Raw genomic sequence first — 26,054 nt, 5'->3', positions numbered from 1 at the left:
CTGCAATATATAAGTAATGTGCTCTTTGCGGACAAAACGTTGCCCACCCTTTCCTTTTGTACCAACAAAGAGCTATGAAAAGGATAAAAATGCCCAAGTTCCGCCATACCATTCACTTCTTTTAGCTTTGAGCACACAGTGAACATTTTTTTAGTAGGAATCTTGACACAGGTTTGAGTCACAATCCTCTCAGTGGAACCTCCTATAATCAAAATGTGTAATGAGAAAACATCCTCCATGAACCAGGAAATAGTGTGCTATAACAGATGGAAAAACAATTTCTTTCACTTTTATCAACAGCTTGGCCTTGGGTGAGTGCCATTTTAGTTATTTATGTCACTTGGTTATTCATACACCAGGAAAGCGGTCAGAGTAACACCACTGCTCCCCTATTAAGAAGGAAATCGACAGAGATAATTTGCAACGTGGTCATAAATCCAGTTGGCAGGGGGGAGCCTGGGTTAGGCCTCGGACATACAAAAGGGATTAAATTATCAGGTATAGGAATCTTTTGGGATTCTCACCAGAGAGGTATTTTGTTTGTTATGGATCCACCTAGACCTAGAGGTATAGCTTGGTGCATTATTATTATTATTATTTTAGATAATTGCTAGAATGGTTGTAGAACTGAATACAATGACCATATTTTTAAGATTCACTTTTATTTAATGTCATTTGTTTGGTTGTTTGCATCATTAATTGAAAATTTTAAACTTGTCCATAGGTATGAAGGTTAGTGTGATTGGTTGGTTGTGTGCTCTGTGATTTGCTGGCGCCCAGTCCAGGGGTATACCCTACCCGTTCCCGCCCAAAGTCAGTTGGAATAAGCTTGAGCTCATCTGCCTCCCAATGAGAACAAATGCTATAGAATGGAAAACTGATGAATGGATTGAAGAAATGACAAGAAGAGATTAAAGAACCCCAATACTGCGTTCACATCAGCATTTATTTTATTCATTTATTTCTCTTTTTGAATGGTATTATATGAATTGGCTTGCTGTGTTGTGCGTATCAGACGAGGAGGGAGCTCTCTGACATTGTGCTCTGGTAGACTGTGTCTTGACACTTAAGACACAGTGGTAACGGTCTTTTATGGATAAAGACTCTAGACTATTTTTGAACGTAACCCCCCCCCCCCCCCCCCCCGCTGATTTGGCAATGTTAGCATGCCCTTTTGGTCCAGACTGTGATATCCTAGCAACAGGTGGTTGGGTTATTATAACACTATCTGTGAGCATTTTTGGTTCCTGTGCATTATCTTTTATTATGATTATAATAATTATTATTATCATTAAAGGTTGTTTTTTTTGCGACAATATGTTCTATGCAGCCCCGCTAGTCTAGATATGGTATTCTGGTTTTTATCCATTTCAAGGGCGGCCATTTTGCCACTTGCTGTTGACTGAAGATGACATCAATGTTGTTCAGGTCTCAGGTAACAAACAACCAATCACAGTGCAGCTTTAGAAAACAGGTGTGCTGTGATTGGTCGTTGCCTGAGCAACATTGATGTGATGTCATCTTTAGTCGACAGCGAGTGGCAAAATGGCCGCTCCCCTGAGATGGATAAAAATTGCTGGATTTTGCTTTGTAACTCATATTCCACAAATGTAATATTAACCAGAATGTCCCGTTTAGACTAGTGAGGTCACATATAACATATTATTGTCAATAAATGTTTAAGGTTTAATATTATTATTAAAAATACTATGCTGATGTTATCTTCACTGTCCAGCTTCCTTTAATAATACTAAACTTCTTTTGTGAAAATTATTTTCAAATTACAATTGGATTTACAACAAATTTTCAGATTATTTTTTATTGCTAAGGGTAGCCGTGAAAGATGTGTGCCATTTACCTCAAAACATGACACTTTGTTGTAAGGCTGTGACACAGATTTGTATTTATATATATATATATATATATATATATATATATATATATATATATATATATATATATATATATATATATATATTTTTTTTACCAATTTAACGCCTACCTGCTGAAAATCAATTGTCATGGCCTAATAGAGGATATAATCAGAGGCAGTGGTCCTGTTAAAACACCGCTGTAAACTACTTGTGAAATTTAGGATTTGTCGGCTGTCGGGACGGGGGATTCCATGGTGACTGCACTGTTACACTTAAACGCAATGTTATTAATGCACTGATAATAGAAATTCTTATTTATTTTTGTTTTTTCCGAAAGAGAAATTCTTATTTATACACTTTGGCTGGTTGAGATGCAACAGTTTTGCTTCCTATTTATTATTGTGTGACAGATGGGTCGTTCTAGCATTTTCAGAAATTATATTTAGAAAGAACAATTCAATTTCTATGATAGTTTTTCAATGGATTCAAATTCAATTAAATGAAAACAAATATGCATTTTTTTCCTTACTGGGTTCGCTGTTATTCTTCTCAGTATAAAGGTGTATTGGTTCCAAAATATTGGATCTTTTTTTGAAGGTGTACTGAGTAAAGTTGACGTTGAACAGCATTTGTATTAAGTCAACTATATTTGAAAGGCTTAACGACAGAGAACCACATTGTGATGGCTACACATTCGCTGTTAGAGCCCATAAACACAATTGTTTTTTGTAAACAGCAACAGATTTAATGACATTTATAATGGAAGATCAGATTTAATACGCTCTTTTTAGGAAAGTGAAACATAAATAGTTTGATTTATTTTTAGGAAGTCAAGGATTCTGACAAGTGCAGCAGTGTCGGTTTGAACAGTCAAAATTAATATATGCCATAAAACTTTATTAATGGTTTGGTATTGGTTGGGCTCCATCTGAAAAGCTCCTGGGAGACTTGTGGTAATGTCGCTGGAGGCGCCGCTTGCCAGAAGCTGAGGTAGTTCTATTTCTTGTTGCTTACCTAATATGTTGTTTGTGGGACCCTAATTATTATATAGTTGCCCTTGCATTTGGTTATTATTCATACTATGCTAGTTTTGATATTATATTATTTGTATTTATTGTAGGCTATGTGCAAAACTACAGAAGCTACTCATGAAGCATCATTGAGAGAGCTCTGTACATGATTACATTTAGATTCAGGGATTATGATTTTGATCAAATTGGAAAAAAGAACACAAGAGACACAATAACTACAAGATCTATTTTCACTACAAAACACATCTCGTGCGTGATCTTTCCCACCGCATCTGACATTTTGCAAGGTATTATAGAGCTGAGGGCAACAAAAACATACAGAGGCTAGTCCACCATGAGCTCCTGCAATTAGTCATGCATACTGTTGAGTGTTGACCCACATTTGGGGGGAAAGGCAACCAGGAAGTTGTAAAAGTCAGCATAGGAACCAGCACAAGTTGAGCCTCTTGTTATGCTCGGGGGATTAAAGTGTTGTCTTCTTGCAAGTGGTTGCACAGTTAAACTCCCCCTCCCCTCCCACTTTCTTCCAAGATGAAAATAAAAGGTTTATACTGTAAAGTCAGGGTCAGACGGGCTAATCGGCTGTCTTGCAGTTTCTATAAGCGTGTGACTTTCGGATCAGCTGTGACAACTGCGGTGACTTGTGCTCTCTCTCTCGCTCTCGTTTTTCTATTTTACACTGCCAAAAGGCTCACTGTACACAAATGACGTTGTGCTTCAAAGCACGTGTTAAAGATTACAAGCCGTCCCCTCCTCCCGGTGCCTCCAGTTTCTTGCTGTTGTCGACTATTGGAGCTACCAGCTGACCTACTTTCTCCCTCGCAGCGACTCGCTCCTGTTTACAAGCCTCGCCGAGAGGATGGTGGACCAAACGCACTTGAAAGTGGATTTATTTTTATTCCCTTTCTTTCTCGGCGTGGCGGAGGAGAAACTAGCCGAGCCGGAACCTGCCAAACCGCGCTCACCAACCGGCCTTTTCCAATAAATGCACCTTATTAACTCGTTATGCAATTTAATGCTTTTGGTGCCAGCTTCTCGTGGAGATCTGCGCAATCCTCGCCGCCTTTTAGTTTGCGGGAGATAAAAACACCATGAGCACATTTGGTCCTATTTTATAAGCGTGGATGTTTGTTTTCTGCCGGACGCCCTTTCTTTGCAAGGTATGTGGCTTTTCCATTCGGGGTTTAGCGGTAAAGTTCAGCGCAACCTGTCAACATGAATTGGTCATGCGCGAACATTTATTTTCAAGACTTTGAGTTAATCATTTATTGCAGGAGACACCCGGCGCGTGCTGAAGTTTACACACACACACACACACACACACACACACACACACACACACACACACACACACACACACACACACACACACACACACACACACACACACACACACACACACACACACACACACACACACCGGGCACTTCATTAGATATGCGCTCAGTTTTGATTGACATTGTCATCTGTTTATTAAAGCGCGTACAGTATGTTCTGCCCCTCTCCATATAGAACCACTACACACGGCAGTCTTCCACAAGATTTATTGAACCAACGCACATGAGCTTTGAAAGCAACTAATTGCAAAGTAATCAGTTTCTCTGATTTTGCTTTTTAAAAGGTAGAGGCTATGTTTGAGTAAATAAATAAATAAACAAATTAAACAAATGTCGCAAAAAGTATAAATGCTAAGCTGAAATAATGATCTTGGTGGGAGAAAAAGAGCATTAGATTGCTCTGACTGTCACTATACGTTGCTGGCATAGAGAAATGAACAATCACGCACGATTTGTATAGTACTGTAAATAAATAACTTTAGACGGTGAAACTAAATTGGCTTTAGTATACACACTGACTTTTTAGAGCACACCACCACAAAAATATAAAACAATTTGTATACACAGGTCCTGTCTGTCGCTCTGAATTGTTCCTAGGTGTGCTTGTGAGTGTGGATGGTTGTTCGTCTGCGTGCCCTGCAATTAGCTGGCAATCAGTTCAACGTGTACCCCGCCTATTGCCCGAAGCCAGCTGGGATAGGCTCCAGCACCCCGCGACCGTAGTGAGGAATAAGCGGTCACGAAAATGGATGGAAGGTCCTGTCTGTCATTATAAGTGAGCTGAATGGAGAAAGATGCAATATTTGTAGTACCGGTAAATAATACTTGCACAAATTAAGTGAAATTGGATATGCAGTGCAGTTTGACATCAACACAAACATAGCTATTGTTATATTATGCTGTGAATTTGAGTATTAGTGTCTTGTCAAGTAGCGTAGCTGTGCTGTGTGGATTCAAATCTTGAACCTAATCTTCCTGTGCGGGGTTTGCATGTTGTCCGACTCCCCGTCTATGGATGTATTTTCACTGGGTACTCTGGCTTCCTCCCTCATTCCAAAAACATGCATGTTAGATTCACTGACCACTCCAAATTGGCCATCGGTTTGAATGTGAGTGTGAATGTTTGTGATTGACTGGCAATTAGTCCAGGGTGTATCCCGACTACCACCCAAAGTCAGCTGGGATCAGATCCAGCTCACCTAGTACCGTTAAAATGAGGATAAGCACAATAGAAAATGGATGGATGGTGCCTCCAAAGTGCAGTTTTACAACATAACTACAACTGCATTAATTAACATTTTTAAATGCCTACCTTTCACTGTTCATTCAATCAGTAATTTCCAACCACTATGCTGTGGGAAATTATCCAATTACATTTAATTTGTTTAAAAATGATCATTTATACAATTAAAAAAAAATCTTTGTTCATCTTCCTATGCCTGGCAGAAAAATTCAATGCTTTTCACCCAGAGTATAGAAGTTATGTTATTAACCCTGTACCCACCCGTTGCCATTCATACAGAATAATATCTTTGTGTACAATTAAACAGGCCCAGATATCACACCTCGTAAGTAAATTTGTGTGTAAACTGACACAAGATAATCGTTACTTCAGTAGATGTACTTTTTAGGGAGATGGCATGAGATTTTTCTAATGTCAAGTATATACCTTTTTGGCAAAGGTGTACCTAATATTGTGGCCCAGTAAGTGTGTATTAAGCAGACATTTTCTGGGTTTTAAGATTGACATAATCCATTCCACCCCCGCCGTTGGGTTTCCACCTGATGACATGCATGGCAGAGGGGATATTAGTCACAATGATGATGAGAAATCACCACACAGTTTGTCAGACTGCTTGGGTTGGGCTAATGTTACCCAACCAGGTAGGTTTGTCATTGTGTCATTTATCCGCCTGGGATTAACATGGTTTTGCTCTACAAGAGAGGATCCCACCCTTCAACTGGGCCACTTATTGACTGTGTGCATGCAGTCAGTCGCGGGGGGTCACTGGGTGCAACATTTGGACATCCCACTGTAACCTAATACAAGTGCTTCCTGTTCCATTCGGGTGGCATTATCTGGAGTAAAAATCACAACCTATTTCTACGTAAAATGTATTCATAAATTCCTCTATGGCAAAAAGCCTTGCTTGATATCAAACAAATGCGTGGACAATACAAATCACAACTTGTTTCTATGTTGCATAATAGTGTCTATGTATTCGAGAGATTGTCTATGACTAAAAACCCTGCTGGGATGTATTGGAATCCAAACTAAAATCAACCATATGTTTTTTGTTGTGTTTTTTTTTTTAATAGACTGACTCAAGATTAATCTGTAGGTGCAAGAAGCAAGGCAGACTCAGCATTTGGTAGACACTCACCAGACACTTCATTAGGTACACCCACATGACCTAATTATACCACAGGGTGATTTAAAGTGAAGTTACTGCACGCTTGGATTCTTATTAAACAGACATGTTTTTTTTGTTTTTTTTTATAGATAAGTGCGCTGTGCCGAGCACCCATATAAGCGTTGTATAAAAATTGTTTCCATGAGATCAATAATAGTGCTTTGTTTTGAGTGACACTGGCGGAAAGGCATTTAATTAACCAATATGCCAATTGGTTCCTGTGCCAAGGAGGTTATGTTGCCATAACATCACATAACACAGCCATGGTTACCACAAAATGCTCCTGAGAACTTGGTGACAGCACAAACAATAATCTCTTACATTTTGGTGCGGATAACTACTACTTTCTTAAAGGGGAATACATTGCCTCCAGTGCTACTCATACTGGTGCATGGAAGGTGCGAATGTTTGGCGGTGGTCCGCGGGGCCGCAGGCGCACACTGGCAGCCGCGCTTCCGTCAGCCTGCCTCAGGGCAGCTGTGGCTACTTAAGTAGCTTACCGCCACCACAGTGTGGATGTGTGAGTGCATGAATAATGTCTCCGTTCCATTGTAAAGCGTCTTTGAGTGTCTAATTAGATAGAAAAGCGCTATATCAATCCGATGCATTATTCTTATTATTATAATAAAATATGTTTACGGTCAACTTCCTCTTTAATTTCATATACTTTCTAGTGAATAGTTGAGTTGTAAAGTTTTACAATATTTTGCGGGTTCAACCCTGGTTGGTCACCCTTGATGGATGGCAGCACTCTAGTGAGGCACATTTGATGATCTGATTGAATGTTATGACAGATGTTTACTTTACTTTACGAGCAAAGAGGTTTCAATACATGTGAATTGTTTTTGCTGACCTGACATAATCTAATCTAGCTCTACACCGTTCTCAAATTGTACTTGTACCCTCTGCCACCCCTTTTTAAAATGTATTATCTGAGGTTTGGATTTAATTTACTGTGTTGGTTTATTCAGACGCTCCGCTCCAAAGGTTGAGCAGTACTACAACCTCAACCGTGTGGTTGTTGAATGATTTTATCTGTAAACAAGCATGTTTAAACAGCTCTAATCCTTATAAGGTAAACACGCTGGGTTTATTCTTATCTGCTGCATACAGTGAACCTATTGACTGACATCTCCATGTCATCAAGTTTGTCTGATCCCAATGTAAAACTCGGTTTGCTCATGTACATTCAGTGCGGGTGTGTAGTGAAATGTAATTTGATTTTAAACTCATTGGAAGATGCTGCTGATGATGTTAAAATGGGGAAATATCTGCTGTCACCTGAAGAATTACATGAGTTATCTTACACCACCGTGGCAGATAACATGACCGTGCCTTTATAAATTGTCAAAGATTAACCTATAAAAACATATTTGAAAAGACAACAACACACCTAATTGGCCTAATCATTCATAATTATCCAATTAGGTGTTGATTATGTGGAATGGATTCTTGATTGGGCTGCATTAGTTGACTGGAAGCTCAGGCAGTGTTTCCCACACCATGTTAATACTTGGGCGGGCCACCCAAGTAAATTGGCCACCACCCAGAAAATCTATTTAAAAAAAAAAAAAAACGTGTTGCAACAGGCTATACCGCATGTAACGTTAGTTCGCCGTCACTCATTTGTGGATCGTGAGGCTAAAGGAGACGTAACAGGACCGAGACCCACCTCCCGTCCAACCCCCTCTCCCATCCCTCCCGCGGGAGCCCACCCACCCAAGTAGATTTTAATTCTCTGGGAAACACTGACTGCTGCAGAGGTGTTGTTGACCAGCCTGCATAAGTGCATGACCTCAGCTGTGGGTCTGTTTGAGAACATTTTGTTCAGTTCTTAACTCGTTGACAGTCATAACTGAGCATATGCATGGGGTCTTATTAGTTTGCGCAAGTTGTCGCAAAGCATTCTGTCCCTCAGCAAACACTTAAGTGTGAAACATCCCTTGAGCAGGAGGTGTTGTTGCTCCATTAATGGTCAAAACGAAACCCAGTGGTACATTGTTACAATCAAACTAGCAGTTGTTACATTGAAGTTCCTCATAGGCAGTTCAAAGCTGTCCGTTTGATCTTGAACTTGGAACTTTGTGATGCCGGCTTTCTAGCGCGAGTTCAGGTTGCTAGTTTGAAAGCTTTAAATACTCCAGGGCACACATGTAACCTGACGCCGGTGCTTTTAGCTCTTAACCTGGCAAGGTGTGGTTTTAACCTCATTACAGTTAAAGAATGTAGGTTGATATGCGTGGCTTCACTTTACACCATGATATCTGTGGTGGTCCTGATGTGCTTTACTATCACACAAAGACACTTCCCAAAGGACTGACTGGATGAATTACATATAATAAGTGTAAAAAAACAACACCAAGGTCAGAAAGTGACCTGATGCTCAAACTGTCGCAACTGCCTGACATCAACAAGCACACATCACTAAACCTCAATTCAGCAAAAGATTATAACTCAAGCAGAGGAGGATTTAAAGCAGTGAGACTCTCGCGAGTACTTTAGTATATCCTGTGCTCTCCAGCCTTGTCACTAGTTTCATTTTGGTAACCTTCCCGTTGATGAACATGGACTTGGATCTCTTGATTGTGTAGCTGCTCCTCGCCAGCAAAGATTCAAACTCAGGACCTCTCGACTGCGAGGCAGATGCACTAACCACTAACCCATCATGAGATAGAGCATATGGGGTTTATTATCCCCCTCTAGGCCTTCAAGTTAAGACAACTTACTGCATTGTTTAACTTTTGTCAGTATTTACTGTAGCCACTTAAAACATTGACTGATTAAAGCTTTTATGATGGCAACAGTTTTGAAACGGGAATGGATTAATTCCATATACTGTATGTTCATTTCAATAACATTGGCTTTGAAATTAGAAGGAACTGGAATTTAAGCAGCATTCAAAAGTAGATTGTGGTCGATTTTGAGGTTCTGTTGTCGTAGGATAAAATGTTAGCAGAGCGACTTAAGTCTGGAAATGGATGCAAATTGTATAATTTATGAGCGCCTTGCTATCCCCAAGAAACTCAATGCAGAGGAGCACTTTAATGTGTTTTTTTTTTTGGTTTTCTTTTAAACATAAATTTGGGAACACATTCTGGAACGCGTCTAGAAGTGTCACTTCATTAATCAAGTCCAAATCCTTTTCATTAGATGAGATTGGCACATCTGAGTATTACACACTGCTCTCGCATTTAATTTTGTCCATTTCCCTAATTTCCTTCCCTTTCTACTACTTTTCCCAAACACTGAAAATTGTGACTTTGCCTTACATTCCACAAATGTATTCCTCTTCAGGGAGTCTCATTTAGATAAATAATTATGGAAATAACCGTTTATGAGCATTTTCCCTCCAGACCACACTTATACGTCACTGAGCGAACCCCAAATACAAATAAGTGGTGATTGCTTTGAGCCAGTTTCTCTATCAGTGAGCTAAGAGACCACATAACATATAGGTGTCGGGTCAGCAATGTTAGCTCTTAGTAGGTGTTTATTACAGAGGCGTCTATTTCATCCTATTGAATTTCATTGTCAGAGTACCGAATATGAGGAAAATGATTGTTCAGTGCTTTTTCTTTGCAAGGTTGTCATATGAAGTGTTTGCTTCAGACATTTTTCTAGGTCAAGGGAGCTCCTTTTGTGCAAAAACAATTTTAATGTGGAACCGAATAAAGTGGTTTTGACAGAAAATGTGTAATTTCCAGGATGATGGGATCTTTTACTATCTGTGTTCACAGGATTTGGCCTTTGTTCGGCTGCCGGAGTGCGCTAGTTTTGTGCGAAGGTGGGCTCAGATGAGGTCAGTGCGGATGAGACTCGAGAAAGGGCCTGGATGGGAAAGAGCGTGAGCATGGACAACCTTTCGGACTTCGGAGGCCCTTGTCCTTCCAGCCACAGAGACTGGGAGTACGTTTGAAAACAATTTTCCTTTCAATCTGTGACCTTTGCTACATTGCCCAGAGGGGGACTTTCTTTTTACTCATGTTTGAATGTTAATAATGTTTTAACAAGTAGATCACTGATTGTACATCATGCCTTTCACAATGTTCATTTTATTCAAGAATATTTTTTTATGTGTGGTAATAACTATAGTTAAAATTATATTTACACAATAAGAAAGATAACATATTATTTATTTCAAGACATCATGGTATAATGCTAAAATTTTTCGCGAGAATTTAGCATGAAGGCATCTGACCAATCTCAATGATTCTTTTTCACAACTTTAATAGTAGTAAAGGCAAACCATAAACGATAGAACATTTTAATCATTGAAACTAGGCAAAGACCTAGAAGAAATTGATTGTGATATGTATTTTTCTGCCATGACAGGAAAAAATGTACAGCATTGTATTTATTAGTATGCAGGGGTTTTCCTGTGTACTGCGGCCACCTCCACCTAATTTGCTCACCGTTTTTTTTTTTTTTTACTTTAATGTACCGAAGAAGAAACAGATCATGGAGCAACCGTTGCACACGCCCATTTCCTGGTTGTGAGGCAGAGGTGGCGCGCTCCAGCCATCGACAAAGTCATAAAAACACAGTATATACAATAAACATAATAGTGTTTTACAACAACGCTGAACTATATTTGCAATTTAATATGTACTAGTGAATGAATTTTTAAATGATTGTTAACCCTTGGTATTCATATAATTTCTCATTTCTAGTCTCTGATCTTAAAATGGCTGCAGGAAGCCGGCCGATAATGGTATAGGTCAGCGCCGCGAGTACCGATACCTTAAAATAAGACTAGTATTGGCACCGATACCTGGTGTCGGTAGTCACCCATCATAGTTAGGATGGTACCACATCTGCCTCATTTTGAGTCAGGAAAAATTTATATTAGCAAGGTATAAAAAAAAAATTGAAGTAAAAATAAATGATATTTTAAAGGTTCCCAATGTTTCGGAAAATGTACATGATTACAACAGATGGTGAATACTGTATCTATTTTCTGTTCCTGAGCACCATTCTGCTATTTTTACAGAAACATATTGTACTGTACAATAATTGGTTGTAAAAAGATTAGTTACTGATGTAATGCTCTTTTGTTCTCTGATAGATCAAAAACTATATTGAGTGACTGTGTGAGCTGCAGACTGTATTTAATTAAAAACGAATTTAAGCTTCAGTGCCACAGTTACATGGTTACAGCACTATAACGGTACACATACAGTATGTATTATAGATGAACTCAAACTTCTAGGCAGCACATGAATATCTGGCTCAGTGGATTTTTATAAACGAACCTGTCATGCTATATTTTAAACATGAACATGCAATTTAATAAAGTGATAAGGCTGGCTCATCATAATAGACATAAACGGTGCTGTTGCCAGGGAACAGAGAATCTTTTTTTTGGGGGGTGGATAAGATTTTAAAGCTTTGTGCATTGTTTGAGGATCATGAACTATATTTGAATTTGTACCCATTTCTTTCTAGTTCTCGGAGCTGCACAGATGATTTGATGGACGATGATGAGAAAGACCGGGCAAAAAGGTACTATAGACATTTCCATTTTGCAATCACATTCTGATTCTGTGACTTCTGAAGTGCTGATGACTTAACTTGAGAAATCCTTTTGGTGCAATTTCTCCAAAATGCCTCCTCTAACTCTGTTGACAGAAAATGGAGTTTTGAAAATGTGCTTCTAATGAGAATGGCTCTTTGCAGGGCGTTGACCTCACTTGGAAAACAACATAGCAACAACAACAGCTCAAATCAATAGGGAAACTCACTAGTTACTTTTAAAAGATTTCCAATCTTCTGTCTTGTAAACATTGCTTACAGCCATATAATTAAATAAATACTCCATTGTGAAAAGACAGAGTAGACAACTGAATTTTTTTTTAAGTAATGTCATATTTTTGCAGACTACCACATTGTGAACAGACACATGGACATTCACAATGGCCACTGTGAGACAGCGAAAATAATCCGATTTCTAGTTTTACTTCAATTTAAGTTTTATCTGGGATTGTACCAAAGTGCAATGGATTCTTTTGTCTACTGCAAATTTTCAAGGACATCGTTTTTGCTGTGCTAGTGGTGTCAAAACTTTTATTTTTGCCGTCTTCTGGAAACTGACTGACCTTGTCTTGGCTGCTAAAGGGCATCCCGAAACAAATCGGAAAAGAAAAGAAGAGACCAGTTCAATGTACTCATCAAGGAGCTATGCACCATGCTGCAGGGCCAAGGCCACCCTCGCAAGATGGACAAGCTCACCATACTACAACGAACTATTGACTGCTTACAGAAACAAAAAGGTAGGACCAAGACAATTCTTGTTTGCTTTCCCTTAGTTACCGTTGACAATGAACACACCTCATTGATTAAGTATCTTAAACTGTACTTGCTGTCCAGACATCAGTGCTCAGAATGACACGTGTGACGTGAGACAAGACTGGAAGCCTTCATTCCTCAGCAACGAGGAATTCACCCAGCTCATGCTTGAGGTAAACAGATGCGATAGACTGACATCCTCTCCTCCTGATGATTTCAATATGGAAAACCGGGCAAGGTCTTAGGATCAGCTAGCCAGCACTTCATCTGCAGTAGCATGAATACAGTGCAGATTCTATCAATGAGTCTACTAACAATAAATCAGTCACCAACTCGCTGTGTAACTGCTCTCTTGTTCTTTTCTTTTTTCTTTTTTTCACAGGCGCTAGATGGTTTCTTGATAGCGTTAACTACAGATGGAAACATCATATACGTGTCGGACAGTGTGTCTTCACTTATTGGACATTTGCCGGTGAGTGTAAAGGCATGCAGTCTTCTAGTTTCTGTCAATATTTGTCCATAACTTGGTAACAAATCGATTGAAATGCTTAAAGAGGAAGTCAACCTTAAACATTTCTTGGCAATAATATGTTATATGTAACCTCATTAGTCTAAACATGACATTCTGATTAATATTATATTTGTGGAATATGAGGTAAATCTGCCATTTTGCCACTTCCTGTCGACTGAAGATGACAACACAGTTGCTCAGGCAATGGCCAATCACAGCTCACTTGTTTTCTGAAGCTAAGCTGTGATTGGTCGTTACCTGAGACATGAGCAACTGTGATGTCATGTGATCGACAGCAAGTGACAAAATGGCCTTCTGATACTGATCAAAACTGCTGGATTTTGCTACTTAATTTATATTCAATATCAACCAGAATACCGTATTTAGACTCGTGGGGCTGCATAGAATATAATTGTCAAGAATTTTTTGGGGAGGAATTGACTTCCCCATTAACATTGAATTGTAGCTATTTTGTCTCATGATGCTATTGTCCACACAATGTCTGTCAGACTGTTTCCTCATGTTTACCTTGATACGTTCTTTTGTGGAAGCCTGACCATTCTTTATCTATCCTATCGCATCAGTCAGATATGGTGGACCAAAATATTTTAAATTTCCTCCCGGAGCGGGAACACGGAGAGGTGTATAAGCTGCTATCATCCCATATGCTGATGACTGATCCCATTGCTGCTGACTTCCTGACCAGTGAGTCCCCTCTTTGCACTTTGTCTGCCCCCTCACAGTTCAGGACTATTTGTGTGTGCCAACCTGGTGAAGCGCAAGTTAAAAATACATGACAGATGAATACAGTCGATTCAGTCAGGCCTGGAGGATCTATTTAAATGAGAGAGAAAAACAGGTTGTGGAATTTGGGTCGGTAGGTTATTGGATTGCTGATTTGTGTGTCTATAATTAGCCCTTTAGCTAATAATAGTCACATGCTAAGTATCATAGTTTAGACTTTTAATCACCGTTATGTTAACACAGTAATCTCCCAGCAATGAACTATCCCCGGGCTCAAGGCTCTGACCTTAATCCTGCATTACTATTGGGCTTTTTACAGAAAGAGAGATGTGACTAGCGAAGCCTAAAAACAGTTTCAGAACCATGTGCGCCAGGGGCTCAACGCACATCAAAAGGTGCTCCAAGTTGCTGCGGTCTTTCCAGACAAAACATTTATGATGATGCATTTTCATGGGGTTATTTTTTAACCATAACATTGTCTACACTTCTGTTGTGCAGTAAATGTTTATGGAAATGTGGTCAAAGTGCTGTTGTAGGGCATGACTGTGCCCAAAGCTAATCATACATAAATGTCTTCTCACAGGATTTAAGAAACGGAAGCACTCAGGTTTTAAGTAATGATGTCATTTTCAGGCGACAGGAAGTGGCAAAATGGCCGCCCACTGAGATGGATAAAAACGGGTGGATTTTGCTGCTTAACTCATATTCCACAAACACAATATTAATCAGAATACTGTGACTCGTGGGGGTGCATAGAATATATTACTGTGATGAAAATGTTGGGTAACTTTCCCCTTTATATTACACAATTATTGTAGCCTAGCCTTCTCCATTTCCTCGCTCAGCTGTTGTACATAAAAATGCTTATTTGTTTTTCTGTCAACACTGAATTAAATTTAAGATGCTGTCTTTAGGTGAGGCACATGTGGAATTTTGCTGTCACCTTGCCAGAGGGAACATTGATCCAAAAGAGCCGCCTGTGTACGAGTATGTCAAGTTTGTCGGAGATTTCAAGTTTCATAACAATGGTGAGCAAAACCTTTTAGTAACACACCGAATCCAGTAACTTCATGACCAAAGTCGGACTGTTATTTCTCGTAGTGCCTACATCCTCTTGTAACGGGGATGAATTGTCGCTAGCAAGAAGCCTGCAGACATCGCTGGAGGAGCAGGTCTGCCTCATTGCTACTGTACGATTAGTCACACCGCAGTTTCTCAAGGTGAGACTCGTTGTGGTGCATTCATCTGTGTCAGCATTACTTGACAAATGAGACCAGTGCTGATTGAAGTGTAATAAATGTGTTAGTTGACTTTGAATGAGGCTTTTCTGAACACACCTCGAGAGTCAGCCGAGGTCAGAGCTGCACATTATTTCCATGACAGTCAAAAAGGTTTTAATTTAACAATATGTTAATTTTATGGTTGTACTGGAGCGTGCATTTACGTTAATACTTTGCTTGGTTGCCCGTTTAAAGTTAGAAATGATTAATGGACTAATTACTTTAACATCCACTACATTTTGTGATTTTTATTTCCTAAATCCGGACAGTTAGGAAAGTCATTTTGTGGTTGTTTACATGACTAAAAGCAGATGAGTTCATGTTCATGGTAGCACTTGTGAGTGGAGCCTATAGCCTTTCATAGTAAGTCTTTGTCAGGCTTGCTGCCATGCTTGAGTAAACATTGCTTGTTGTGAAGTCATTGAGGTGACTTCCCCCTCCTGTGTTCTTATTTATTTATTTATAGGATTTGTGTAACGTGGATGATCCTCGAGATGAATTCACATCCAGGCATAGCCTCGAATGGAAGTTTTTGTTTTTAGATCACAGGTAAATGTTCATGAGTCCAAGAACATCAGCAGCCAGCACCGTTGTTGTTTTACATACTCATTGTTGTCTTTGTTACAGAGCTTCACCAATCATCGGATATTTACCCTTTGAAGTTCTTGGAACATCTGGCTATGATTACTATCATGTGGATGACTTGGAGCTTATAGCTCAGTGTCATAAGCAATGTAAGTAACCCAGTCTTGTTGTCGCTTCTTTCTTCATAACCTGCAAGTGAAGTCTTACTGGGTGCATTCATTGCGCAATAAGAGCCTATAAGGCTGCCCAATTTGCTCTTATTTTATTTCTACCCTGGATCAAGAGCGTATTTTTGGCACTACAGTCGACAGACAATTTTCCCTTCACTTATAGTAAATAGCCACAAGCCTAAGGGAAATGAATGAATGAATTACATTACTTGAATAGAAAAATGCTGTATGTTCTCAATTGTTGTCCTTTTTTTGGTCATGTTCCTCTTCCTTAAATGTGAATGTTTAGGTATGATGTCACACTGTTTATTCAACTATCACCATTTGAGAGACCAGATGTCTTGATTGTCTTCATTTCTCTCCCCAGTAATGCAGTGTGGAAAGGGTAAATCTTGCTATTATCGCTTTCTGACAAAGGGTCAGCAGTGGATTTGGTTGCGGACGCAGTACTACATTACTTATCACCAATGGAACTCCAAACCTGAGTTCATCGTGTGTACTCACACTGTTGTCAGGTGAGATTATTTTGTTCGTTGTTGCTTGCCCACGAGAAGGATGCGTACCCTCTTTTGTTGTCTTGGGATTAAAGATGCCTATGAGGCAAGCCTCATCCTGGAGGAGCACTGTGACTAATATAGCGATCTTCTTGTGATTCAGTTACGCTGAAGTACGAGCTGAAAGGAGGCGAGCGTTTGGCCTTGAGGAGCTCTCTCCTCCTGAGATAGCCCCCTCCTCTGCGAAGGTAGACGTCCAGAAATTTCTCCATCTGATATCTATGAAATATCCGAATTGAGCACCTGGTCTGGTATGTTTTAGGCCCAGGATCTGTACTTCGACATGTGCTCCACGATGGACCCGCCGCAAGACAGAAACAGTGGTGCACGTTCGGTATCCTCCCACAGCTCTCGGAAGTCCTCCCACACAGCACTGTCAGACTCCGCATGTGAGTCATACTCTGCTCCCTAAAGTGCCAACTCACTCAACAATAGGTCGACATAAGCCGTTGCAGGATTTGATGTCCAGTACCAGCAATTCAAAAAACTGGGATACTGCCAGATAATCCGGCCATACATCCCTCCATTTACATACAGTATAGGACACATACAGACAAACAACCATTCCAAGTTACACCTGTAGACAATTAAGTCCTAAAATGCATCATTTAGGGATATGTGAAAAAGCTGTAGTAACTGAAAAAAACATGCAAACTCTGAAAATTTCTAAATTAGAACATTAACTGTGAGCCAGTCATGTTAACCAATAAATCTCCATCCTCCATAAACCAGGAAGCAGTCTAGTATGTTCCAGTCAACCAAACCCAAATATGGCACTTTTCACTCATATCAACAGTGTCATCCTAGTGCAGGGGTCTGCAACCTGCAGCTCTGGAGCCACATGTGGCTCTTTAGTCCCTCTCCTGTGACTCCCTTTGGATATCTTAAAATTTTGTATAAAATAATAATGTAATGTATATATATATTTTTTTTACATCAAATATATTTTTTAAAAAAATCATAGAATTACAATAAAATGCCTTTGGCATAAAATGTTCACCAAACTGCCAAAAATGTCAGAAAATGTATTTAAGAAAAGACAGTAAAGAAAATAAATGTTTTTTAAAAAATAACCTTAAAATGTCCAAAAACAAAAGAAGAAATCTCAAAAATTTTCAAAAAATTGCCCTCGAGGACCGCAGTTTGTTATCCCTGATACGTACTGGATGCTGCTGTCATATTTTTGTCTTCTGGTGCAGCTCTAATTAGACCAACACTAACACACGGTTTCCTTCATCATAGAGTTCAAACGTTTTATGGTTCCAGATAGATTTTTTTTATTCATTTGGCCTAAAATGGCTCTTTTGACAGTAAAGGTTGCCGACCCGTCCTAGTGTAATCTGCAAGGCAAAACCTCTATGGAACTTGCAGTTAATTACACTGGTGTATATTCCCCACTCATATGCTGTCTTTATGATTAAGTAGTCTCTAATGCTTACTTTAATTAACCTTGTTTATTTTAGCCTCCGCTCGCTCAGACTCCAGCTGCGTCTCCAGCCACTAGGAGCACACAAACTAAACAGTCCCCTCTTCTGTGTATTTGTGAACAAGTCACAGTAGCACTTGCTGATCATAAAAAGCAATTTATGTTAATCGTACGGTAAATAATACACTCAGTTGGTGTTGCTTCATTGAAAAGTGTCTAACTTGCATCACAGTCTGTGGGTTTCGCATCAGTGGAAAAATGAGGTGTCAGCCAAGACCTGGTGACTCTGCAGTATTGTTACAAAACATTGAAGGAAACCCAATTCATGTTCTTCTTGGCAAAAATGTGAGTTGTGTAACACATTTGATAAAGACAGAGGAGATATAATGAGAAGCACAATGATAAATTACTGTATAAGGTTTAGGCTTTGGTTTAAAAAACATGTGTGAATGGCAACAAAATAGGCATCACAGTACACTATGATATTTTCACAATATTTTTCCTTCGATATATCGCAAAACAAATATGCAATGATCAATATACTGTAACTACAGTATATGCAAGATATGAAACTATTTGTGTAAGCAAAAATAAGGTAAAACTCTTGAAAGTGGGCCTTAACTATTTTTTGTTTCTTGTTTACCTTCTTTTAATTAAATGTTCAACAACGAAATAGGTGTGCCAGTGGAATTCTTTAAGAGGACATTTAAAAACAATTAGAAATATTTGAGAGATAACACCATACAATGCCATGTCAACAAGTCCCACCCCTACCTGAGCATAATTATCTTTGTAAAGGCCACTTAAAAAAAAATATTGCTCCCATATTAGATGATAACTGAGCTCAAAGTACCGGTATGTCTTTCTGGTTTTTAATTCCTGTTACATTAAAGGAATGTAGGAAGACGAGCATTTATTAGGACCACATTTCGTGACAATTCAATGTGTGATTTTTTTTTCTGTGCAGCAGCAAATTCGTACACGGAGACCTGCACACCGTCATGGCAGTCAACTTCTATTGGGACCGAGAGGACGCCTGCCAGACTCCAAGTTGGGCGTTCAAAGGTCAGTTTATACAAAGGCTGTATGTGTGTTTGGAGATGATTTAAAATTAAAAAATTGAAAAAATTAACGGCAGTGAGAAACTAGACATATTCAATGGTCAAATTCATAAAACTTTCAACTTTCTATCATCTTCACTTTGTAGAATTCGATCCAAAGACAAAATTCCTTTGACCTGGTGCCCCAAATGAGCCTCCCCCTTTCTCCTCCATGCAGCAAGAACACAACGATGGTTAGTGTTGAGACTTCCCTTCCTGTCATTTGTCTTCCTCTCTTTTGTTTGCATGCAGTGCTGTTAGGTCTCTTTCTGCTGCTGTGCGTGTGCGTGAAAGTACTTCCTCTCAACTGTGTACATTGCCTCCAGGTTATAGGATTAAGTACACAAGTCAGACAACAGCTAGCACATTTTTCAAATTGCCGTCTGTTTTAAATGCAGCTTTGGAACTTTCAGCAGTTTGTCCCATTACACTTGGAAAGTCTATGTTCATGGCTGTGTTATTGCATGATATTCCTCATTTACAACTAGTATATACATTTTGTGTTTTCAGCCACAACAAACACAGCAGCAGCCGTCCATGTTTCAGCTGCAGCAGCCTCAGCTGGGTGTCATGAACCAGCTGAAGGAGCAACTGGAGGAAAGGACGCGCATCCTGCAGGCCGACATAAAAACGCAGCAGCAGGAGCTGCATGACATCAAGGAGAAGCTTCACCTCGCTAATCTTCAGGTAACCAACTCCTCATACCAGTTTAGACACCCGAGACCACTTCAGCCTGCAACATTTATCAAGTTTCCATTGAAATTAACAGGCAATCATGGGAATATGCTATATACGGAAAGTGGAAGTATATTGAAATGTACAAACGCTAACTTGAGAAATGTGGATTTATTTCTCCAGTAACAGTGGCATTCATTTACCAATATGCTTATGATGATTGTATTGCACTATATCATGCCAAGTAAAAAAATTATGTAAACAAAAAGAATAGTAATAAACACTGTTGGATATTAATAAATCAAAACAAAGCATTATCTTTGCAAAGGCGCGGAGTTCTGGTAGATCTCATGTATTGGATCTCATCCGACTGTGCAGGTGCACCTAATGCCGAGGCTGATGAGTGCACATGTCATCTGGGTTCATTAGTCGCATCATGCAGTAAAAGCCTGCTGTTAGCTAACCTCCCTCAGTAACAGGGGAAATGGCCCCACCAAGAGGCGGCATGCAAACCTAATGACCCACATACAGTAACATTTGTGTAACAATGATTCAGTTCCCTTATGACTTATGTCAAGAAAATACTTTTCTATTATATTCTATTCTATGAGTGACGACTAACATTTTCTCAATGTGTGTTGTAGATGTTGCTACAACAGCCCATCCACAATGAAATAGGCCAGCCGCCGCAGCCGCCGCAGCAGCAGCAGCAGCCGCAACAACAGGGCCCAGGCAGGCCGGCCTCACAGAGCCAATCAGGGGCTCATCAAACAGCTCTCAGGCCGAAACCACCGTCATGCGGGGCCCACAGTTCGTCCCCTCACTCGCTTCTGAGAGAAAACAGCTCCCCCTCGACACAGGTACGCCCAACAATAAAATGTTAAACACACAAGCGGCAAAGTTGCTACTGCTGATTTTTTTTTCTATTACTGGCAACATTCAAAAGGTCCCACAGAGGATATCTCGGAGCGGTCAGGTGCAGTCAGTCAGTTTGCCCGTGCAGACCAACACTAGTCTGACCATGCCCTTCTACAGCAACCCCATGATGTTCTCTCAGACCAACACGAGGCCTATACAAGACGCAAACCAAAGACACACGGACAACGACTTTAGCCAAGACGGACAACTACGGTAACAGCCAAGTCACACATTGAGATCTACTTAGCATTACAACAACATTAGATACACTCTAACTTGCACGTGTAGCCTAATATATATTATGTAATTTTTTTAGATAATTTTTTTTCTCCAGAAAATTACCATAAAATGTCTTTAGAATTGAAAAAAGGCAGAAAATGTATTGTTAAAAAGGCAGAAAAGAAAACATTCAAAAACTATTAAATGTCCAAAAACAAAAGATGAAATCCCGAAAATGACCCTAACATTTTCACAAAATTGCCAAAAATGTCAGAAAATGTATTTAAGTAAAAACAGTAAAGCACATGTTCCAAAAGTAACCATAAAATGCCTCAAAACAAGAGGAAATCACAAATCTTGCCATAAATGTCCATAAAATTGCCCAAAATGTCAGAAAAGGCAGCAAAAACTTTTTTTTTTTAAAAGCCATAAAATGTCCAAAAAAGGATGAAGAGAGGCAAAAAAAAGGACCATAATATGTCCGAAAATGTCAGAAATTTGACAGAAAGGCAGAAAAGTCTAAAAATGTATGAAAAATTTAACAAAAAAATAAAAATAGATAAAAAAATAAAAAAATGGATGTTTAAAGGTTTTGCGGCTCCAGAAAGATTTTTAGTTATTTATTTGGCCTAGAATGGCTCTTTTGACAGGAAAGGTTGCTAACCGCTGGCTTAGTCAGAGGTGGGTGTGTCTGTCAGTCAGTCACTGACGGATGCCCGTTCGACTAATGTATATTGAAGTAGACAATGTTTTGACACTCCTATACCAGTGTATGTTACCGGTATATTTTCCGTCATCTGAAAATTATGATTATGTCCTTTAGGATGCTCCTGAACCAGCCAATGCAGACACTGGTCCCCACAAGCAGTGGGTCCTCACAGTCCACCCAACAATGCAACATGGGCATTCCCCAGACCATGTGAGCATTTTTCCTCAGTCACCCCCTCCACACGACTCTCCTGCGTCTGACCCGTTGACCGTTCCCTCCCTACAGATACACGTTGGAGCAGCAGATCATCGCACCTTCGTTCCCAATGCAACAGGTCAACTGCAACGCCGTGCTCGTGCCCTCTCAGGTGTTCACGTCGCCTATCATGATCCCACACAACAGCTTCATCTCCCACCAGTCGCAGCAAAGCTATCAGGCTCAGCCTCAGGCCTCCCAGCACTCCCTGCATCTGCAGCAGCCTCAGCAGTTCTTTCAGGTGTGTGAAGCTCAGCTATCTTAGATTGTTATTGATCTGTTGAATAATCTTATTGTGGCTTTGCATTTGCTTAAAGCAGCTCTTGTGTTACCATAGCAACAGAGTGTCAGCAGGCTGTTAAGCAGAAGATCTGCATGAACCTTAATAAGGTTTCATAAACTAGAGCATTGGAATCAATTATTGGCTGAAATTGGCTAGCAACCAATTTTGCTGTAAATCAGCTGGGATAGGCGCCAGCTCATCCGTGACTAAGTAAAAAAAAAATTGTATTATACTAGAATAAAGTGTAATTGCACATCCTCTTTTATAGAGAATTACTATTTATTCTCATGGCGGAGAGTTGGGGGGTGGCGCGAAATATTTTCTTCTTCTTGGGGGACGTAACAAAAAATAATTGAGACGCACTGCTCTAAGAGAACAAGCCCCATCTGTGAGTTCTAGCCAGAGGAAAGCGATTTAACACATACAATACAAATCCACTAGTCACAATGTACAGGTTGTTACAATAAATTGGAATTGTAAATATTCATTATTTGAAAGGCCTGATGTGCTATGGGCTGCTGATTTGAGTGCATCTGTGTCTGCGTTCTGTGTTTTGCAGATGACTCAAGGACTTATGCACAGTGGATCGACTCCAGCATTCTTACACACCGCCAACATCCCACAGCAAAGCACTGTGGGATACATCCAGCAGCAGCAGCCAGCGCCGCAAGCACAACAGCAACAGCCACAACAACAAAGACAATACCAACATTCCCAAAACCAGAATGCTAATGTTTCAGACTTTAGGAACATGCTAACGCGGTAGCACTGAGGAACGTGGGAGAGTGCTGAGCTCGGCGGCCGGTTGTTGCCGTTGGAAGTCAAACTCGGCGGGAAAACTGATGCGAGCGGTCTGAACATTTGATGTGAAGCTGCTCGCCCCCACGAGAAAGTGCCGGCGGAGTTGAAACGGCGACGGGAAGCGGACCTGAGGAATGTGATGATGAGAGGCGGGGCCTTTCATCACTAGCCTGCGACACGCTCGGTTGTCATTGAAACGAGTGAATTTATCACCGCTGAGGACACCACTTTCATTTCGCAAGTGTCTGTTTGCACTTTTGGTACCATGCCCCACCCAAGAGTAGGATACAGTATTTATTTTTGCCTATACATTTAATATTAAATGTTCCCTCTAACCAGTGGCTTCACAGTGAGATTATTTTCCCGACAACCCCCTTCAGTGGAATCAACATTGCTTTTAATTTCCCATTTAGATGAGTTGGATGTCACACCCCAAGGGGATGTTTATCTAAATACTACAAACCACGCAACAAGGTTTTGTTTGAACAAAGAAGGGCTTCTTTAACAGCCGTCTCTTGACACGACACCTCTGACGAGCCCTGCAGCACCACAGCTCGCTTGTAAACAACTAAATGGTGGAGGGTGGGTTGTCTAATGTGCCTTTTAACCATGCTACTAGTACCATGGTGCAGTTCCAATGTTGTGTCTGACTGCGGCTTTAAAAATCCTGCTCAGGTCCATTTGGAATACAAAGTTTATTTTCCTTGATAGTAATTTATATTTTTTCCCCACATTAGATTGAAAATAATATACATTTAGATTTGTATTGGAGATTAAATATATATATATATATATATATATAGATGTATGTATATTGGATGCCTTTTTCGACCTTAACTTGCCCCCAACAATCAATTTAAGCACTAGCAGCAATGATATTATCATTATTATATTCACTAATTTATTTGCTGAATACATTTGTTGTAAAACAACTGACATGGGATTGAGAAAGCAGTTTTGTACGTTGAGATCATAATTAATATTATTGTTCATGCAGGAATTGATGGGTCACCACTGGTCTTAAAGTCTCACACAAACCTCATTGTATTTAATTTAAAAAAAAGAAAAATCCACCCACAATGACAGATTAACAAGATTGATGTGCTGTCTAAAAAAATGTAGTTATGAACTATATGCTGCAGTATACTCATCAATTTTACCATGAAGACAAGCTCTGACATTCAAAAATCATCGGAAATATACAAGTGTATGTTTGTAAATTGTGTTTTTCACTCCAAACTATTTAGATTAACAAACAGTACAAAAAAACGTGCCTTTACAAAGATAACCATGCTGTATTACTTGGTAGTACACACAGTTCATTGAAAACGTTAAGTCATCAAATATAGTGTGCTCATTTTCCAGTATGTTTATACTTTACTAGTTACAACAGTATCTTTGTAAAGGTGCACTGCAACAGCTCCTGTAACGGATCCCATTAAAAGCTGCAGAGATGAGAATCTGCTCATTACCAGAAAATCAACCTTTTTCTTTTTAATCACTCACGAGTCTCTCAATAATTTTTTGTTGAAGGACGCCTATTTGCAGCACGCTCAAACTGCCTGTCAGCGTCCACCCCAAATTCTCATTGTCTCTATTTAAGTTTTTCTGCAGTGCTTGAGCACCACCGAAGAAGAAAACAGGCCCAGTAGCTACTATTTGACTATGTGCAATGTCCCTTTGAGAATGTTAATTTATGCTGTATATTTACAATGTTTCACTACAGATGTGTAAAGATGTGTATATTATGCCACTATTGGTACTGTGTAAATTTTATTTTTTTAGTTACCCTGACATTCCTCCAGGCAGAAAACACAATTATTCCTTTTACAATGATTACAGCTTTGAGATTTGGGAATGTGGTGTGGCCTTTCTTTTTGATGGTCCAGGGAAGTTTCAACATCCTGTGGTTGACCCATGACTTTCTGGTTTAGAACCTAAGCAGTGCATGCTATTAAGCGATACATTTGTTACGATAATACCAGTCATTAGGCATAATGACATTTACTATCAAGCCGTTGCTCATCCATCATTAAGAAGCAGGTGATGGGGAGTTGGATCCTCAACTGAGCCGACGAGGTCCGCAGATGTGCATCTTTAAGTCAAAATATTATTTGCCTTGCATTGACATTAAATACAAAATCTCACTTGTGACTGACTCGTGAAACAGTTGACACAGTGAAGTTAAATCTGCTTTTGTGAAACCGCCCCTTTCGCTACCTGATATCTCGATGTAAATTAAGCCCTCATTGGTCCAGTTTGTGTAAATATTCGGCGCTAAATGGGTACGGTTTCAAAATCCACCCCCTCACTTTTAGCTTCAAGGGCTTGTTCCATTAAGTGTCGATGTTATTAAAGGTTTTGTCATGATTTTTTAAGTGACACTTTCCATTTGTATGTGAGAAAATGAAGGCCAGAAGCTGAGGAATACGAACCTGCTACACAGCCATTGCTGCCGTTTCAGGGCAGAAAACACAGTGAATATATTGTATATTAGAATGTACAAAAACACTAGATGATATAGTTTATTTTCTATGTCTAATAGAATACATATGTATGTTACATGATTTTAAAATTAAAGTAATTTTGTAACAGATATTGAAGTGTCTTATTAGTGGCGGTGAGGCTTTGTTGTGTTGGTGTTGCACAGTCACTTGTATGTATTTTCCTCCCGCTGTATTTACCATTGAAATAAGCTTTAAAAGATATTGTTAACATTGTTTAAAACATAAATTAAGTTTACAGCCTAAAATATATTGATATTAATTATGTTATATTGAATTATTTATAAATCAGCCTGGTTATTGTGAAACATTTGCAAATAAATATTTTCAAACATACAGTATGCATTGTGATTGTGAACACAAAACAAATGGGATATTG

The 26,054-nt window shown here is 39.5% G+C and overlaps 1 protein-coding gene across 5 annotated transcripts in view; it reads left to right on the top strand.

Annotated features, from left to right (window-relative positions):
- npas2 (neuronal PAS domain protein 2) overlaps positions 1 to 26,011 on the top strand; it is a 40,292-nt gene extending 14,281 nt beyond the window's left edge. Inside the window, exons 1-22 of one of the 5 annotated variants that reach the window (XM_086097999.1) lie at positions 3,347 to 4,065; positions 10,394 to 10,562; positions 12,102 to 12,158; positions 12,771 to 12,925; positions 13,023 to 13,114; positions 13,324 to 13,413; positions 14,037 to 14,157; positions 15,111 to 15,224; positions 15,298 to 15,416; positions 15,943 to 16,025; positions 16,104 to 16,210; positions 16,599 to 16,746; positions 16,889 to 16,973; positions 17,048 to 17,174; positions 19,179 to 19,276; positions 19,419 to 19,505; positions 19,822 to 19,998; positions 20,631 to 20,846; positions 20,933 to 21,117; positions 21,947 to 22,042; positions 22,118 to 22,328; positions 22,930 to 26,011. In XM_086097999.1, coding sequence (XP_085954125.1) covers positions 10,489 to 10,562; positions 12,102 to 12,158; positions 12,771 to 12,925; positions 13,023 to 13,114; positions 13,324 to 13,413; positions 14,037 to 14,157; positions 15,111 to 15,224; positions 15,298 to 15,416; positions 15,943 to 16,025; positions 16,104 to 16,210; positions 16,599 to 16,746; positions 16,889 to 16,973; positions 17,048 to 17,174; positions 19,179 to 19,276; positions 19,419 to 19,505; positions 19,822 to 19,998; positions 20,631 to 20,846; positions 20,933 to 21,117; positions 21,947 to 22,042; positions 22,118 to 22,328; positions 22,930 to 23,136 — 2,649 coding nt within the window. In that variant the 5' untranslated portion in view covers positions 3,347 to 4,065; positions 10,394 to 10,488 and the 3' untranslated portion in view covers positions 23,137 to 26,011. Of the gene's footprint in view, positions 1 to 3,346; positions 4,066 to 10,393; positions 10,563 to 12,101; positions 12,159 to 12,770; positions 12,926 to 13,022; positions 13,115 to 13,323; positions 13,414 to 14,036; positions 14,158 to 15,110; positions 15,225 to 15,297; positions 15,417 to 15,942; positions 16,026 to 16,103; positions 16,211 to 16,598; positions 16,747 to 16,888; positions 16,974 to 17,047; positions 17,175 to 19,178; positions 19,277 to 19,418; positions 19,506 to 19,821; positions 19,999 to 20,630; positions 20,847 to 20,932; positions 21,118 to 21,946; positions 22,043 to 22,117; positions 22,329 to 22,929 lie in introns of those variants that run through there. The other 4 variants (XM_086098000.1, XM_086097998.1, XM_086098001.1 and 1 more) reach the window with 4 other exon arrangements.
- Positions 26,012 to 26,054: the final 43 nt, after the last annotated feature.

The sequence above is a fragment of the Leptonotus elevatus genome, chromosome 16 (assembly GCF_054856555.1).
Source record: "Leptonotus elevatus isolate MCC_2025b chromosome 16, RoL_Lele_1.0, whole genome shotgun sequence".
Classification (NCBI taxonomy): domain Eukaryota; kingdom Metazoa; phylum Chordata; class Actinopteri; order Syngnathiformes; family Syngnathidae; genus Leptonotus; species Leptonotus elevatus.
This window is presented reverse-complemented; position numbering and strand designations above follow the sequence as displayed.